The following is a 17872-nucleotide window of genomic DNA, read 5'->3' as shown; positions in this document are numbered from 1 at the left end:
CACATGGTGGGACACAAACACAGGGTTTTGTGTTTTTCCAGAGCCTGGATCAGGAAGAATGGGTTGATTCAGAGGTGAAGAGCGTCTCCAGTGCCTCAGTCTTGGAGAATGGGCATCAGATGGCGGCCGGTGAGTGAGGGGCCGTCTGTCAGGGAGGCTCTCCCGGCCTTGGGTCTGGTGACTGCTGCCCAGATTCCTGGCTCCCTCCAGCTTCTCTTGGGTCCGGGAGTGGGCAGGAGACCATGCTGAAGGCGAGCTCCCTGGTCAGGGACTGCAGCAAGGATGAGGTCTGGGGGCTGTTTGTTATTGCTTGGTCTTAGGGGGTGGAGCCCCCTAGGACTGATGGGGGAAGCTGCTGAGGGGCCACGGTAGACTTGGGAATAGCTGGGACTGGCCCAGGTTGCAGGAGGAGGAAGAGAGGGCTCTTTGTGCAGCCGCTGCTGGAAAAGGGATTCTCCCCTCAAGAGTCTGGGATCCTGCCTGTCCTGGAGGACCTTAAGGGCCTCTCTCAAGCTCAGGTGCTGCTGGTGGGCTCGCAGTGTGTTCAGTCCTGTGCCTCCCCAGGGTTCTGCTTTACTGCTGACCCTGCCCTGGGGCAGGGGGGAACTGGCAGAGACCAGTCAGAAGCTACCAGCAGTGTCCCCAAATGAGCGGTGTGGGAGGGCATCCAGGGAAGGGAGAGGTCAACGTGGAAACCAGGAGGACTTCCCAGGGGAGGCGGCTCCCGCATGCTGAATCACTTTGGAGTGAAGGAGGCTAGGAGCCAGGGCTGCTGAGTCAGACTGGGGAATGTTGAGTGCTGAGGCCCTGCAGTGGGCAGAGGCTGGGAGGGCAGTGCCCATGTCCAGCAGAGGGCTTTGGTAGGTGTTGGCAAAGTCAGAGGAGGAGCCAGCTGGTCCAGGGAGCTGGGTGTGGGCCTTCTCCCTGGGTCTGGCTGCTCCTGGGGCTTTGTGAGGATGAGGTTCAGGTGGGGGAAGGGCCCCCAGCACTGACTTGGGCTAGGCAGGGGACTCGGCCTGCCTCACTCACCCCCGACCTACTCTGTTCTCTCCCCAGAGGTCCCTGAGCCCCTCGAGCACCATCCCCCAAGCATGTCTCTTTGCATGCCCCACCAGCCTGTTACTGCCATCACCCGGGGCCCAGAGAAGGTTTCAGGGGAAATCGTGTCCCCAAGCCTGGCCTGCTCTGAGACCTCCGTGGCCAGCCTAGGGCACAGCACGAGCCCGAGTGGCCAGTCAGGTAGGGAAGAATGGAGAGGCTCAAGTCTGGTCTGGGTGTGGGTCTGAGTGGGGATGGCCCTGGCACACAGCCCTGGGGCAGGGAGGGATCCAGAGGACTGCAGACTTGCCACTCCTCCCTACCTGTCCCTACCCCCAACCTCCCCCCTCCTTTAGGCCCTCAAACCCTCCTCCCCAGAGCAAGGTCTGCAAACGTCCTGTGCCTGAGGGTTCAAATCCAGCCTCAGACATTGAGCAGCTGTGTGACCCTGGGCAAGTCATTTAGCCCATCTCTAAAATGGTGGGAATATTAGCACCACCCTCCCAGGGTTGTGAGCATCAGATGAGCGAGGTTGGTGAAAGCTCTTTGTAGAACTTAACCTCGCTAATGGGCCTTAGAGAGAGTCTACTTCAGTCCTCTCGTTTTACAAATGGGGATACTGAGGCTGGACAGAAGGGGCTTGTCTGACACTGAATCTTCAGATTCTGCCTCCAGGGGGTGCCAGCTGTGTGACTAACGGCTGGTTACTAGCCTGTGCCTCAGTTTCCCCTTCTGTCCAATAGGGAGAATTACCTTCTGGTTATCTGTGCTCTCTTCTTAGCCCTTGCTAGGCCACAGGTTCCCTTAGGGGCAGGTCAGTGCCTTCCCTGAGCTTGGGCTATCTCGCTGGCTGAGCCCTGGGACACAGAGAGTATCCTCTGAGGCCTGGCTGGCTCTCTCTCCAGCTTTGGGGACCTGTGTGCCTCCCCCAGGCCGAGGCTGGAAGGGGCAGGTCTTGTTCAGGAGTGAACAGTGGTGAGAACATCTGCTGGGGAGGGGTGGGAAGCTGCTGGACAGGAGGCCCAAGGGGCAGCCACACTGGGTCTATGTCTTGTCTTGTCTCCTGCCGATCAGAGAAGAGCCTCAGGGTCACCAGGTCCTCCTCTGTCACCAGCATTGGGATGACCACTGTTTTTGTCAACAATGAAAGGTGAGATGACCGCTCATCGGCACCCAGGGCCTCCCATGACACCCCCCTACCTCCCATGACCCTTCTTCCACCATCCCATGACCCCCCCCCACCCCCCATGACTCCCCCCGCCATCTCCCATGACCCCCCATCCCCCACCTCCCATGACCCCCCTGCCACCTGGCCACTGTGGCCTCTGACCTTGCAGGACAGCTTGAGGCCCAGCATCCTTTGACCTTTGGTTTCACATTTGTGGTCGAGGTCTTGACTTCAGGGACTTGCAGAGCCTGCCTGATGCAGGGGAGCTCCTGCTCCTGGGGCTGGCCTGAGGTAGCCTGGCCAGGGCCCCAGGGGCCATTCCTGCCAGCCAGGGAGGACTGATGTCTGCCTGATGCTGGATTTCACTGGGTACTGCATAAAAGGGGAGACTCTGAGTCGGTCTGATGCCCTGAGAGTGAGAAGGCCTTATTGGGGCCTAGTTCTGCCCTGACTCTTAGAGCCTGGGCCCATCCTCAGAGTCTTAGCCCCAGGTGGGGACATGGGTGGCTTCTCCCAGGCCTCTGGGCCTGGCTGGACTGGCAGGGCCATTCCTGGCCAACAAGTTAGTGGCTTGGGCCAAGGGCCCCTTTCTGGGGCCAAAGTACCCTAGGAGCTCATGGGAAGGGAAGGAGCCCTCTGGTCCATCTGCTATGTCAGAACAGCCCTCTCTCTAGTGTCCAGCAGGCGGCCCCTCCAAAATCACCATCCCCACCACCACCAGCGGTCGGCCATCGGCAGGGGGAGCGTCGCAGGGAGCTGGTGAGATCCCAGACACTGCCACGGACCTCTGGGGCTCAGGCCCGCAAAGCGCTCTTCGAGAAATGGGAACAAGATGCTGGCAAGTATGAGATGCCCACCTCCTGGGGCTGATGGGGTTCAGGGAGGGCTTTCTCTATTGACACCCAGCTATGACTTCATCAGTGTTGATTGTGACTGACAAGGGAGTGGGGAGGCCAGAGGGGCCCCCTCACCCCCCTTCCCTTTGCAGGAGGGGAGCTCCCTGGGGTTGTGGGACAGACCCCTGAGCCCAGAGGTAGGGGCAGGGCCCTGGATTCGATGGCATCAGGAAGGGGGGAGGGATGGACACCCAAGGCCGAGACTGGCCCTGGCATCCAGCGTGGGCCTGTCTCCCAGGGGCCGAGGCGAGTCACGGGCCAAGCTCAAACGCTCACAGAGCTTCGGTGTGGCCAGTGCCAGCAGCATCAAGCAGATCCTTTTGGAATGGTGCCGCTCAAAGACCATCGGTTACCAGGTGAGAGCCTGGCTGTGAGTGGCGGAGCTTTTCCCACAGGTGGGCAGGAAGGCCAGCCACTGAGGCTGGAGAAAGCCGTCACCTGCCCTGCACTGGGTGGAGGGGGCAGGAGATGCCGAGGTGCTGGGGGCCGAGAAGATTCCTGGCAGGAATTAGGCTTGGGGCCCTGAGTATCACATGATCACAGCATCCCATTGGGTACCCACAGTACTCGGTGAAGCAGGTTTGAAGTCAGGTGAGGAAACCCCTTCTGCTAATGTACCTTCCCTTCTTAGCAGGCTGTCAGGGGGAGGTGGGCAAGGGAGGAGCTGGGGTTCTATGGCCATGGGGAGGCAAAGGCACGACTTGACCCCCATGTTCTGGACTCCTCCCTGGCCGCCATCCCATGCAGCTTCTCGCCATGGCATCAGCATTCCCATTTTACAGATGTGGAAACTGAGGTGTAGATTAAATGCCAGGCCCAGGGTTGAAATTTCTGGGGTGGGATTTGATCTCAGGACAGAGAGTCGACAGGAGGGAGGGAGAGACTGTTCTGTCCCTATTCTCTTTTGGGATGTGAAGTGCAGGCCCTCACTCTTCCCTCCTTCCCTCCCTGGGTGCCTACAGCATGTCGACCTTCAAAACTTCTCCTCCAGCTGGAGTGACGGCATGGCCTTCTGTGCCCTCATCCACTCGTTCTTCCCAGAAGCCTTTGACTATAACTCCTTGAACCCCAGTGAGCGGAAGAAGAACTTTGAGTTGGCCTTCACCATGGCTGAGTGAGTATCTGGGGGCAGTGGGCCAGGGGGGACTGTTTCTTATGGGCCTCAGGCCAGGCTACAGCTCCTTCTTGAGTGTCTGAGTGAGCAAAGTCATGACCACAGGCTACAGTGGGCTGAGGCCAGGATGAAGCCAGACTGAGACCAGGTTAGCCCACCTGGAGCCAGGGTGAAGTCAGGCTGAGGCCAGGAGACCCCAGCTGGGGCCAGGCTGAGGCCAGGAGAGCCCACCTGGAGCCAGGGTGAAGTCAGGCTGAGGCCAGGAGACCCCAGCTGGGGCCAGGCTGAGGCCAGGAGAGCCCACCTGGAGCCAGGGTGAAGTCAGGCTGAGGCCAGGAGACCTCACCTGGAGCCAGGCTGAGGCCAGGAGAGCTAGACCAGGGCCAGGATGAGACAAGGATGAGACCAGCAGAGCCAGGCCAAATGCCCAAATGGGATCCTGTGCTATTCCACAAGGAGCTGGGGAGGCTAGGCTGTTTAGGCCCTTTCTCTCCCAGTACATCTGGCAGCCCAGCACTGGGGAGAGTGGCCATCTTTGTGCCAGGCCTGGTCCACTTGCCCCTGTTAGAAGTGTAGCTGGCTACTACTTGGGTCTGGGGGAGAAGAACAGAGGGAGAGGGGAGAGTCAGAATTAAGCATGGGGCTACGGAGCATGGCAGTCCTGCCCTCCAGGAGTTTACATTCTAATGGAGGATGCCCCTGCCACACTCAGGAACAAGAGAGAAGGCACTCTGTGTGGGTAGCTATGGGGGAGCTGGACAGAAGGTGCCCTGGAGACCTGCCTGTGGGCACAAAGCCTAGGATCCTGGGGGGCAGGGCCAATGGGCTGATGACTGAGATGCCAGCCTCATGGTGGGGGTCATGTGTTCAAGGTGAGTGAGGTGAAGCTGCCTGTCTTAGAATGGTGCAGCCTTCTGGGGACCTCTTCACAGTCTGTCCTTTGGCTCGGCAGCCCAGTGGCAGAGGCTCAGCAGATGGGGGGGCCTCCTTTCTGAGGCATCTGATAATTCTCCAAAGCTGCAAATGCCATCAATGTCCAGTGAGCAGGAGAGAGCCCATGGTCCAAAGTCTGCAGGTCCTGTAGAGCCAGGGAGAGTGGGGGTCCACAACTGGGAAGAGGGGCCAGGCTGGCTCTAACTGCTGCTCCCTCAGTGCTGGGTGCCACTTGGGGTGCCTGGTTTGCAGAGAGATGGCTGGGGTGGCTCTTAGAAGAGGCTCACCCTGTGCTGTCCTTAGGTCTGAGCCTCAGCCTCTTCTCAGAGCTTGGACACTGGGTGAATCTTGTCAGGAGCCTTCGCTCAGGGTGCTGCCACTCATGGTCTGGGGTCAGGGATGTGCCCAGGCCAGGAGAATCTGGACAGTCATTCCAGAAGAATGGGGGGGAGCAGGGAGTCTGGGGCGAATCCCTGCACTGGCAGTTAGGAGAGTCTGCCACTAGTTCCCACTGACTCTCAGTGTTCTCTGGGCTGACTTGGTTTCCTTGATTCAGTCATCTCATCTGGGTCAGATCAGGGAGCAGGCAAAGTCAAGGGTAGGGCCTGGGTCCTCGGTGGGTTCTCAGGCTGCCCCCTCACCCCTGATGCCTTCTTACGAGCTGGTCACTCTCTATCCCTCGTCCTGGAGGGGACCAGCCAAGTGTGCATGGTTCAGAAACTTGGCTGAGGGGTGGGGACTGGGCCCTGAGGGCTGCTGGGACATTGTGTCCAGAGCTGCCTGGGCTCCAGCTGGCCCTCCTAGCTTGGATGGTTGCTCCAGGTCCTGGCCCGTTGTCACTGGCGTATGGTTTTGTAACATTTTCTCCAGTCTCCTCATCCCATCTCCATGACTCCCAGATCCCCAAAGAGGCCCCCAAGTCTGTACCCACCCATCAGTGGACATAACTATTACATATCCTAAGAAATGTGCATGTGAAAAAGGAAAACAGAAAACATTCTGTGCCCTGATGTAGTGAGCAGAGCAAGGGTCCTGGCCTGCCCAGCACTGAGCTCGCTGACCAGGTTGGCCCTGAGGCAGAGAAGGAGAAGGACACAGAGTGTCCTGGTCTCTATTCCAGGCTCCCCAGACTCCAGAGACAGACCGGGCCTGGCGGGGCCACTGGGTGCCAGCCCCGCCCCTTTCTTTCTCAACCAAAGCTCGGCCTGCTCATTTCTCTATAGCTGGAGTCTTGTCCGGGAGGGCCCAGGGTCAGAATCCTTTACTGCAGCCAAGACTGCCTTCCCCTGCCTAATGAGAGTTAGCCTGGATGCCTTCTTTGGGGAGATGCCAGTGGAGTGCTGTGGCTTTGTCAGAACCCAGAGCCGAGGAGAGTCCAGTGGGCAGCGCTGATGGCCCTCCTCTGGGAGCAGATGGGGCATGCCGGGAGAAAGCTGAGCTGTACCTCAGTTTCCTTTTCTGTTACTGGGGGAATGCCAAAGCTGATGTGAGGGAACTGCTTTGCCAGCCTTTATTATTCTATAGATGGGAGCCTAGAGGGAATGGGAAGCGGGTTCTGCCTAGGGTCTGGCTCCAGGTCACTGCCCGTCAACAGCAGATGGAATGAATTAGGGCCTGAGCTTTGTGACCTAGACGGAAAAGGGAAGTCTGTCTGCAAGCCTAGGGCACCAAGGGTGCTGGACACACAGAGGCAGGTGAAGTTCCTGCCCTCAGGGAGTGCCCCTTCTCCTGCCGGAGATGACAAGTCAGCAACTGTGTACATATAAGAGATACGCAGGGTAAATGGACGGTTGTCTCGTGAGGCACCGGTTGGTCGAGGCCGCAGGTTGGGAGAAGGATCATGCATGTAGAAGCGATGGAGTCTGGGGAAGCTGATGAGATCCCCCAGAGGTAGCCTAGAGCCCGGGCAGCCCTGGGAGATGCTCCCAGAGACAGAGGTGGGAGGAGAGCTGGGGAGAGTATTGAGGAAAAGAGAGTGACCACAGGGTCAGAGGCTTCGGAGAAAAGGCCCTTGGCTTCAGTGACTAAGACTGTCAAGTTTGGAGAGAGAAGTTTGGGTGAATGAGGAGGATTTAGAAGAGAGAGGGAGAGGGCTGCTGTGCAGGGACAGGGAGCCTTCCAGGTTGGGCAGATCAGGGGAGGGTAGCCACAGTGTTCTGGGAGTGGGAGAGTTCTGAGCATGTTTCTGGGCAGCAGGGGAGCAGCCAGTGTGTGGAAAGATTGAAAATTAATTAGTGTGTGGGGGGGGTGCCCTAGAGGAGCTGGCCTTTCCTGGAGGCAGGGCTGAAGGCATCTGGGGAATGGGGGAGGAAGAGGGTGAGGAAGCAGAAGGCTGTGGGCCTTTCTTCTTTGCCTAAGAGAGTGAGCAGATCTTTCTGTGACTGCATGTTACCCAAACCTATGTGTGGCTTTTGGGATGGGTGGATGCTTTGGAATTGGAGTGTGAATTCACAATCCTCTGGAGTGTGAATGTGGCAGCTGGTAGAGAGAGCCCCCACCCATCAGCTTCCAATGCAGAAAGTCCCAGACCAGCTGAGGGAAGGCAGCTTCACATTCCCCCCTCCCTGCTCCTTCCCCCTTTCCCCTCCTCTCCCTCCCTCCTGCTCCTCCCTCCCAATCCCTCCTCCCCCTTCCCCCTCCCCCCCTCCCCCTGTGTTTCGGCTTCGGTTACAGCTAGAACAGCTGGGGGGCAGTGGCTGCCTAGGCAGGGCTATTTGTGGTTTCCATGTGTCTCTGGTGAAAGCTGAACTGAGGTCGTCAAATTTCCTAACACACTTGGAAAATTCTTCCTAAGAAAAGCCCCCTCCCGGGCTGCATGGAGCCCTGACTGCCCCAGGAGGCACCGGGCTGGGGGATGGGTCCCTCTTGTCAAGGGGATGAAACTGGGGCTTAATGAGTCCTAGATCTGGGAGCTTTCAGAGCCAGCAGCACTGGAGCTTGAGGCTCTGTTTCCAACTAGATGAGCTCCAATCAGGGGCAGCTTAGAGGATCCAGGAAAGGTGAAGATGGGGAGCTGGTCTGTAGGAGGCTTTCTGAACTGAAGCTTCCCTGTATGAGGCACTAAGCATCAAGTGCCTACTAGATGCTAGGCCCTGTACTAAGCACTGGATCTACCGATAAAGGGGAAAGCCACTCACTGCTGCCCTCAGGGAGCTCCCAGTCTAATGGGGAAGACAAGAAGCAGGAAGCTTTCTACAGACATGCCATAAGGCTGATCAGCTGGAGGAAGACCCTGGTGTTAAGGAGAATCAGGATCTGGGAGAAGGTGGGACTGGAAGGAAGCCAGGAGATGGAGGAGGAAGAGGGGGAGGGAGGAGGAGGAGGGGGTGGGAGGGAGGAGCAGGAGAGGGGAGGAAGGAGGAAGAGGGAGAGAGTAGAAGGAAGGAGAAGGGAGGGGCAGGGGGAGGGAGCAGCAACAGCCAGAGAAGATGCTGGGATTCAGCCTTGGAGTCTCCTGGTCCTGGTGGCCAAGCTTGGCCTGTCTCTGCACAGGAAGGGGCCCTTTCCATTGGCCTAGGTCCAGCTGTTTGCTCACAGACTCACTTGTTCCTTATGGGTAGGCAGGATTTGAGCCTCAAATAGCCATGGGCTCAGCCTGTGACAGATGGCTCAATTTCGCCTTGACCTTTGGTTTTGGGTGGAAGCCCTGGGCCTTAGCCAGGGCCTGCAGAGTTGCTGGCTTGGGGGGGAGGGGCCTCTGGGGTGGGAGCTCAGTGGGGGGGGGGCTAGGGGGGGGGGGGGCTGGGAGTGTAGCCCCAAGGCCAGGCCCAGGCTGCCTCCCAGAGCCAGCGGCATGCATGTGGGCCCCTGCACAAGGCTGTTTCTCCTGCCTCATCTCTCTGGGCAGGAGATACCCAGTCCCCACCTGCTGGGTAGGGTCACTTGGGGTCCTGTAGGCCCAGGCTCTTGTCTTTCCCTGGGTATGCCTAATGTAGGACTGTGGGCCAGGTATGTAAATACGGTGTGGAATTTTGTTAGCATGTTGATGTGAAGTGAAGGCTGACTTGGTAGGACCCCCCCACCCCCCAAATCCTGGTTCAGTGAGCACCTGTGTAGTTCCTTCTCTCAGGACCTGCTTCCTCAGTCTTCTCCTCTGTGAAATGGGGTGAGCGACCGCCTACCCTGAATCCCAGGATGCAGCCCCGGGGCTGTACAGCCAGCTCTGAGCTTCCACAGGCACACAGTGGCAAAGACTGACCAGTCGTCTTCTCGTCGTGTGTTCTAGGAACCTGGCCCAGTGTGAGCGCCTCATCGAGGTAGATGACATGATGGCCATGGGCCGCAGGCCGGACCCCATGTGTGTCTTCACATACGTGCAGTCCCTGTACAGCCACTTGCGGCACTTTGAGTGACATCTGGGCCTGTGCTGCCAGGCTGCCCCAGGAGAGGCCGCAGCCCCTCGAGGTCAGTCCCTCCCAGGAGGGGCCAGTGGCGGTGGCAGCCCTCCTGAGCTGGAGCAGGAGGAGAGAGGATGTCAACGTTGGTGCTATGAGATCATGGGGGAAGGGCCCCAGGAGAGGCCAGAACGGGAAAGACTGAGGTGGCTGTTGGCTTCTCAGGGTGCATTTAGAACAGAGTGCCTTTATGGAATTACACAGTGTGTCCCAGGACAGGGACCCAGCCCCAAGCTGTGGGGCCTGCTATGACCTCAGTGCCAAGGCCCCCTCCCCTGAGGGCCCGAGATGTGGCTGGGCTGCCCTCCCTGGAGGCCAGAGCCCCACTCTGGGTGGCTGGTCTCATTATCTAGACAGCTGTTTCTGTAAGGCAGTGTGATGCCTGTTTGTACATAAAAGATGCACCCCCAGGCTCACTTTGGACTTGGCTTTTTTTTTTAGAACCTGAGGGAGGTGGGACCTGGCCCCTGTCAGGCCCCTGTACCTGCCGCCTAGTCATCCACAACCCTTTTATAGACAGATAGAAATTGTGCTTTTGAGGCCACAGAGCCCTCAGCTGGTCCTTCCTGCCTCCATCATCCTCTTCCCCCCTGCCCAGGCGTTTCTCCTTTAGGATGCTCCCAGGGCTCTCTGGTGCACCAAGAACACTTTGTCCTTGGTCCTCTTGGACACTGACCTGTCCCCTTAGCCGGAGGTCCATAGCCCGTTGTGGAGGAGACCCTGGCTTCTCCAGGGCTGGAAACCCTAAGCAGGGAGGAGCTCTCCATCCCCAGTCTAATAATAATCACATTTATATTGCATCTGCTATGTGCCAGGCCCTGTGCAAAGCACTCTACTGGTACCTGATTGGATCCTTGCAGCAATCCTCAGAGAGAAGTGTGCTTATTGTCCCCATTGTACACATGGCTAGGAAGCGTTGGAGGTAGGATTTGAACTCAGGTCCTCCTGACTGGTAGATGGCGCTCTATCCTCTAAAGCATGGGGACACTGGTGAATGAGCTGGAGGAGGTCATTGAGGCTGAGCCCTGGTGTCAGAGAACACTGGCCCTGTACATAGCCATCCTGTCTGTAGTCACCAAGTGCCTGACCCTTCTGCATGCCCACAGACAAAGTCCCATGGGCTGGCAGGGCTGGGGGGTCCCTGTGACCAGCTGTATGGGTGTGAGGGTGCTGCCGTGGTGGACTATGGGCTGCTCGTGATGCCACTGGGGAGAGCCTCTGACAAATGGGCCCAGGGCAGGCCGGGGGGCTCAGTGGCAAGCTGGGGGCTCAGCGACAGGCCAGGGGCCCAGGGCAGGCCAGGGGCTTAGGGCAGACTGGGGGGCTCAGTGGCAGCCTGGGGCTTGGCTCTGCCCTGACCCCTCTGACAACAGCTCTGCTCTTGGCTCTCCTCTGGCTTTAGCAAGCTTGTTTTATGCTAAGGCTTCTTCACTTGGTGTCTGTGAACTTCAGAAATGCTCACTGAGAGATTTCACCAAGAAATCACCAGATGACCCCTGGAATCCTGGAGATTTCATTTCATGTATCTAAAAACATCATTCTGAGAAGGGTCTGTAGGCTCCATCCAACTGCCAAGGTCAGGCCATGAACACAAAAGAGATGAAGTTTCTGAGTCCCATCCCCACTGCTCTGAACCCCCAGTTAGGACAACTCCTGACAAATCAGGCAGAGGCTAGGCCCTGCTCCAGCTCAAGCTTGTATGTGGAGTCAGCCCATCCGTGGGTGGAGGCCCAGAAGGGGCCAGGAACCTGGCACAGGGTGCAGAAGCCAAGCTCCCAGGCTGAGCCCCTGATGGGCCAAGTCTGTGGGGTTGAGTTTCTAAGCACCCCATGTACTGTCTGTTCACAGACTTCTCCCAGCTGACCTTAGGTTCTGATCGGCCCGGCCCACTGGTTGGGCTGGGTCCCAGCATATTCTGCTGCCCCGTGGATGCTCCCTCTAGTTTCAGGGAGTTGTGCACAGTGTGTCAATGGGTTAGTCAAGCATTCATGACCATCCAGCTGATGTCCCTTCCAGACCCTCTGCTTCATCCTGGGCCAACAGAGAGGAAAATGAACCTGTTCCTTCCCTCAGGGTCATTGGCATAGAATTGTCTCATGAACTAGAAAATCACCACACACATTTCCTTCTGGACACTGAAAAGGCCAGAAAGGGCTTGTCTGGGGAACACGCATTCTCTAGGGGATAAAGCCAGATGACCAGGGCAATCAGGACAGGCCTCCTGGAAGAGGTGCCAGGCCAGGGGAGGCCAGACAGGCAGGTGGAGGAGGGGGGGGGGGTATAAGCCTGGAAAGGCTGGCTGGGAGCCAGTTTCTGCTTGGTCTTGGGGTGGGTAACGGAACCTTGGCAGGCTCAGACAGGGAGGCTGGGTGGGCCTGTGCCAGGGGAGGCTGAGAAGGGCACCCCACCCCCCACCTTTCCTCTTCCAGGTAGGGCCTTGCCATTCTTTCCCTTTGCTTGCATCCTTGAGTCCTCAGGCCCCTGGCAGCTAATACAATGCCAGATTTCACTTCTGCCTCCCAGCTGCCTTCTGACCTCCTTTGTCCACCATGCGAGGCCGCCACCTCCCTACGAGGAGCTCTTTGGGGGGGGCCTGCTCTGGGGATTGACCCGGGTTGGCCACGCCCCATCACCAAGCCCCCAGCGCCACTCTCCATCACCGCGGCGCCGCCGCCACGCCCCCTCCCATCACTACACTCCTCCAGGACCGCGGCCGTGCCCAACTGCCACGCCCCGCCGCCACGCCCACACGAGCTGCTCTGTCTGGCCTCGGCTTTTCGGAGTCTTTGCTTCTTTCCAAGCTCAGCTCAAAGGTCCCTGGGTGCAGGAGCCGAGCTCCCAGAACTACCTTGCATTTCCTGTGTATAGGTCCAGGGCCCTCAGTGGCACATTGGCTCCCGAGAGCACCCTTCACAGCTGGCAGGAGCTGCAGCTACAAGTGGGGTTCATTTTGTGGCTGGCACCCCACCGTGGATCCTCTGCCCTAGCCGCCTGAAGTTAGGGAATATTTCAGTGCCATTGACTTTCCAATGTCTTCTAGGGGGTCCCAGAAGGCCAGTGATCAGCATTGGCTCCCCAGCTTCCCACATACACACCCTCAGCTGATGACACAATGAGAAGCGAGCCAGCAGGCTGGCTGAATTGTCTGCCAGGAGCCCACCAGCTCCGGCTGGGCAGAAACCAACTTGCTCTGTCTGTCCTGCCAGGGCTAGTTGGACACATTTACGGAGTGTGTCCCTGGGCCCCAAGAACTGCTACTTTGCAGCTGCCTTATCCGCTTTCCCCTGGTCTGGGTTGGGGTGCTGGTGGGTGGGTGTCTCTGAAAGTCTCCAGCTCTCAAGGTGAGGCCAGGTAACCCAGACCAGGCTAGAGGGGGAGCCAGCACCTGGCCAGCCTTCTCCCCTCCTTGACTGGTCAGTCCTTCCTCTGTGTCCAAGGCCCAACATGTGTGCTAACACTGACCCCTAGTGGATGAGGTGACAGGCGCTTTGGAAAGAATGGTCACTGGGGACTCCAGCTGGGAGGAACTCCAGCCTGAGCTCCTCAGTTGACGGGTGAGGAAACTGAGATAACAGTAAGTTTGAGGACCTAGATTCGAACCCAAGCCTTTGGACCCCAAACCTAGTACTCTTTTCGCTTAGTCAGTTGTTCAAGTTCAAGCAGGACCAGGCGTTTGTTTGAGCATCACATGTGGTCTGTCCATTGATTGAATTTGGTTTGGAGAGAAAAGTCCAGGAGACCAGTGAAACCAAGGCTTCCACAGTTGGGGGGTCGGGGTCTGGACTCTAGGCACAGTGGGTGGCTGTTGGCTCCAACTGCTATGGAAGTGTTTTTGGCAGCTCTGTGACTCACCCTGTACAGGTAACATCTGCTGAGTGGGTTGGAACCAGCCTCATTCAGTTCTGGGATCCCCCAAGATTGATACCGAGGCATGGAGAAGTCAGCAAGGCCCACCAATCCAGGGGCTCACTGGGAATCACAGCAAAATGGCCTAAAAGAACCGCTGAGGTGTGCTGATCCTGCAGCCTCTCCCTTCCCCCACTGTCTATGGGAGTGGGGAGGGACGCCCGTCTGCTTTGTCTCAGGGTCTCAGTTTCCTCAGCTGTAAAGGAGCGGGTTAGACGAGTGGGGTCATAGGCTTAAAGATGAGTGCCATTTGGTAAAGCTGCTTCTAGAATTCCCCACTGTGTTCTAAAGTGGCAGCAGCTCATCGCTAAGAAGTGTTCCTTCCTTTGCAACCTGCTGGTCAGGACACTTCCTCCCAAACCTTAGCTGTCTGTTCTCTTCATCTGTGCCTTTCTGGCTATTAAAGGGAGCGCAGCTGGAGACAAAGTTGTGGTCCACCAGCCGGGGAATGTCACTACCGATAATGGTACCTGAATGTAATAGGCTATTCCTTCGTGGTAAGAAGCCATGAGCAGGAGGAGGATGGAGGAATAGACTCCCTGGGATGGGGTCAGAGGGAAGAAAGCCAAGCAGTGACTCAGACCATCTGAAATGAATGTGGAGAACTCCAGAGAGCCCCCCGGGTCCCCAGAAGAGAAGCAGGGAGGGAGCACTGAGCATGGGCCTTTATGAAGGCTATGGGCTGGACAATGAGGATCTCTTTGGAGGGAAAGCTTTCTCTGCTCTTTGGAGAGCCGGGACCATAGCACAGAAGGAGGTCAGGTGCATTTGGTGACACTCTGACCAGCTTTGCCAGTCTTTCTCTCTTCCTCTCCCCTCCTTCAAAAACATTCTTCCTTGTAAAGGGAGCCTCTCTGGGACCTGGAAACAGGGAGGGATGCCCGGGGAATAGAAGCGGTGCCAGGGTTATCAGTACACAGCTCTTCTACAACAGCAAATTGATACCCACCAACGGGGAGCGTGGGAAATGACTCCAGGCCTGCAGGGGAGTCTTGTGGGGTAAGAAATGGCAACCGGGAAATTCAGAGAAAAGCCAGATTTGCATGAACTAGTGCCAAATGAGATGAGAACCAAGAGCAGAAAGCATTCAGTGATTATGAGATCAATGAAAAGGTCACGAAAAAGAAGCTAAACTATGAGTAGTGAAACCTGCCACCTCCAGTGAAGAAGGTCCTGCCTGGAGAAGAGAACTCCCTCCAAGCAAGAGGTGGGGGGGGTTACTGGGACAGAATAGTGGGTACATTCAGACTCCAATGGATGTTTCTGCTTACTTGCTTTCCTGGCTCACAAGGGAGGGATCAAGTGGGAAAGAATTAGGAAGGAAAGATGAAAGGCATCAATAAAATAGATCACTTTCAAAGTGAAAAAATATGTAGTGCTGCTCTGAATGTTTTATAAGGGATGTTTCAGGAAAATCCTTCCCTTGAAGTCAGAATGACCTACCTGAGTTCAAATGTGACCCAGCTGAGTGACCTGGGCAAGTTTCTTTCCCTCTGCCTGCCTCAGTTTCCCTGCCTATAAAAGAATTGTACTAGCACCTACCTCTCATTGTTGTGAGAGTGTAATGAAATCAAGTTTTTCAGCCCGCAGCACAGCACTGGCCACATGGCTCCCTAAATGTTAGTCATGATTACTTTCTTCTTTTAGCTGGGTGGATTTTATGTGGGCAAACGTTTGTGGATTATTTTTAATCAAAACAACATATTGTGTCTTTTAAAACATATTTTCTGTCTTGGGTCTAGTTAAAAATTTTCCCTCAAGCCATGATTGTGAAAGGTTGATAATCTTCCATTTTTCATGGTGTGACTTTTTCTATTTAGATTCAGCCCCTTCCCCATTAACAGTTAGCAATGGGCTCTCTTGCTGGTCCAAACCTGTTTTCTCCCAAATTACTTTCCCATTTCCCCAGTAATTCTCGTGCAAGGGGCGTGGGTTTCCTGGGTTTCTGGAGCCCTGGGTTGCTGGCTGTGTTTGCTTGCCAGGAGGGCTGGTACATGCCTCTAATCTCAGCTCAGGGAAAGTTGGAGGGGGTGTCCCTTGAGCTTGGGAGTTCTGAGATGCAGGAGGGAGGACTAAGGCAATGGGTTGGGGCCCCAGAAGTGAAAGCTTTTGGGAGCTTCTGCTAGCCTTCCAGGCAGAATGGGCAAATAAAGTGACCTTCCCTATTTCATTTAGTCCACAGATCTATTTCTCATCATAGAGCTTTAGGAATAAGGAATTAGCAATTTGTGCTTTGTGGTGGTTTGAGCTGATGTTCTTTCCTTCCTCCTTGGACTCTCCTCCCCAAGGGATATTTCAGAGGCAGATCTGGCCAGGCATCCCACCCTCTAGGAAAAGAGAAAGTGCTACTCAGCTTCGTGCCTACCTACCTTTCCCACTGGATTTCCCTTTACTCCCACCAGGCCCTCTCCATAGCAGCTCTTCCCAAGCAGGACAAGACTCCCTCGCCCCTGTGCCTTTGCATATTAAGTACCTACTATGTGCCAGGCATTGTGCTGAGAAAGTCCCTTCTCCCAAGGAGCCCACAGCCCAATGGGGGAGACAACATGCACCCAACTCTGACTTCAGAGTGAAAGCTCTATGGGTAAGGGGGTCTGGCAAAGTTGGAACTTGAGAATCAGTAACATCAAAAACTGAACCAATGTAGCCAGGGGCAGGCCTGGTGTCACTGGGAGGAGGTGTCCTGCTCCCCAAGAACCGCTGGGGTCAATAGCAGCTTGCGCAGTGGGGCAGGGCCTTTAGGGGATGCAGCAGCCCTTCGGACTCCCTGCACTGTCTGACAAGGATCAAGGACCGAATGTGGGATGTGCCCTAAGCCTCTGATGAAGGGAGATAGATTCTTCTGGAGCCACCTAGTTACCCTGCCAAGGCCTCCTTCTTATGCCCCGGGGGAAGACCTGTGCCTGTGTCCACACCAGCGCTGCCCCAGATGCCCCGTTAGCACCAGAGAACCTTTTGCCATTGAGAATGCCCATTGGGGGTCGCTGGTGTCTCCCACAAAAGAGGCTTTGCCCCCCCCCTTTTTCAGATGAAGGGGGTACTGAGCTCATACTGCTAACGCAAATACAGCTGAGCTTTATTCCCCCCCACCAATTAATAGCATTTTATTTTTTCCAATTACATGTAAAGGTGGTTTTCAACATTCACTTTTTAAACTCTTGAATTCCAAACTTTTTTCTCCCACCCCTGTCCCCCAGACACTGTGCAGTCAGACACAGACCAGCAGGGTTTTAAAGGAAATGACGCCAGGGGCCAAGGGCCAGAAGACTGAGGGAGGAGGCTTCTTTCTGGTCAGGTCAGGGGCCTTGTGCAGGATGCCCATCATAGGAGACTTCAGTGGAGGTGGATGGGGGTGTCCACCACCCATGGCCATCAGCCCTTGGGGACTTCCCTGGACACTTCCACAGCTGCCATCCACTGTGCAGTGTCTTCTGAGAAGGAAGGAGGCAGAGAAGAGAAGGCAGCTCCCAGATCATTAAGTCTGGCTTAAAAGGTCAAACAGCACCAGGCTCCCTGGTCTCCAGAAGCTGGGTCCTGAGAAGACAGCCCCAGGGCAGTGGGCTCAGTCTTCCAAACAAGCCCTGCTTACAAACATATCTCCTCCTCAGCCTTGGAAGTGGTAGGGCCCATGCCTGGGGGGGGGGGGCAGGAGGGACACAGCCCCCTTCCATCTCTTCCCACACCCTGGACCAACAGAACAAATTTGACCCAGACATGAAAAGCTGTATTTTCACAGACACATCAACAAGTCAGAGGCAGCATCTTGAGGTCCATGGGTCAGCCCCAGTTCAGCCACCACCTTCCAGAGAGCCTATGGAGAAGCAAGGACCAAAGGGATCCAGAGGCCACAGGGTTGGGGCCCTGACCTCCCTATCCTGCTTACCATTTGGCCACTCAAATCAGGTTGAGAAATTTTACTATTTGATCATACAGGACAAAGACAACAGCCACGTCCAGGCAAACTCTGCTAAGACGAGGAATGGTTCCCTTGTAAAACCTGTGAAGTGGGAAATGAGTGAAAAAGAAATGTCCTCTGGAGAAAAGAGCCCCTCTCCTTCCCATCAGCCAGGCTGCACCACTGAATTAGTGTCCAGGAGACCTGATTTCAATCCAGGCTCAGGCATTTCCTGGCTGTGGGACCTTGGGCCAATCACTAAACCTCTGCCTTCCTCAGTTCTCTTCTCTGTAAAATGGGAAGAATAATAGCACCTCCCACCCAGGGTGATTGTGAAGATCACATGACATAAAAATGGGAATATGCTTAGCCAAGTGCATGGCACAGAGCAGGGGCTCAATAAAGCCTCCCTCCCTCCTTTGGTCACTCTCTCCCCCTCTCCTTCCTCCCTCCTTCCTTCCCTCTCTCCTTTGGTCACTTCCTTCCTTTCTCTCTCCCTCCCTCCTTCAATCACTTCCTCCCCCCCCC

At 56.2% G+C, this 17872-nt stretch overlaps 2 protein-coding genes across 2 annotated transcripts in view; one reads left to right on the top strand and one right to left on the bottom strand.

Moving 5' to 3' along the window:
• The window catches only part of SMTNL2 (smoothelin like 2), a 26860-nt gene extending 16901 nt beyond the window's left edge, over positions 1–9959 (top strand). The window contains exons 2-8 of the mRNA XM_069083233.1: positions 42–129; positions 1057–1239; positions 2113–2188; positions 2881–3048; positions 3341–3458; positions 4065–4216; positions 9375–9959. Of these exons, the coding sequence (XP_068939334.1) occupies positions 42–129; positions 1057–1239; positions 2113–2188; positions 2881–3048; positions 3341–3458; positions 4065–4216; positions 9375–9501 (912 nt within the window). The 3' untranslated portion in view covers positions 9502–9959. The remainder of the gene's footprint in view (positions 1–41; positions 130–1056; positions 1240–2112; positions 2189–2880; positions 3049–3340; positions 3459–4064; positions 4217–9374) is intronic.
• The window catches only part of TAX1BP3 (Tax1 binding protein 3), a 165234-nt gene extending 153861 nt beyond the window's left edge, over positions 1–11373 (bottom strand). Inside the window, exon 1 of the mRNA XM_069083247.1 lies at positions 11369–11373. The gene's annotated coding sequence lies outside the window, so the exon portion shown is untranslated. The remainder of the gene's footprint in view (positions 1–11368) is intronic.
• Between the last annotated feature and the right edge of the window lie 6499 nt (positions 11374–17872).

The sequence above is a fragment of the Petaurus breviceps genome, unplaced genomic scaffold (genome assembly GCF_028583685.1).
Source record: "Petaurus breviceps papuanus isolate PSGF00001 unplaced genomic scaffold, PetGlider_PUasm1.0 173, whole genome shotgun sequence".
Lineage (NCBI taxonomy): Eukaryota > Metazoa > Chordata > Mammalia > Diprotodontia > Petauridae > Petaurus > Petaurus breviceps.
Note: the sequence above shows the minus strand (reverse complement) of the source record. Positions and strands in the feature narration are given on the sequence as shown.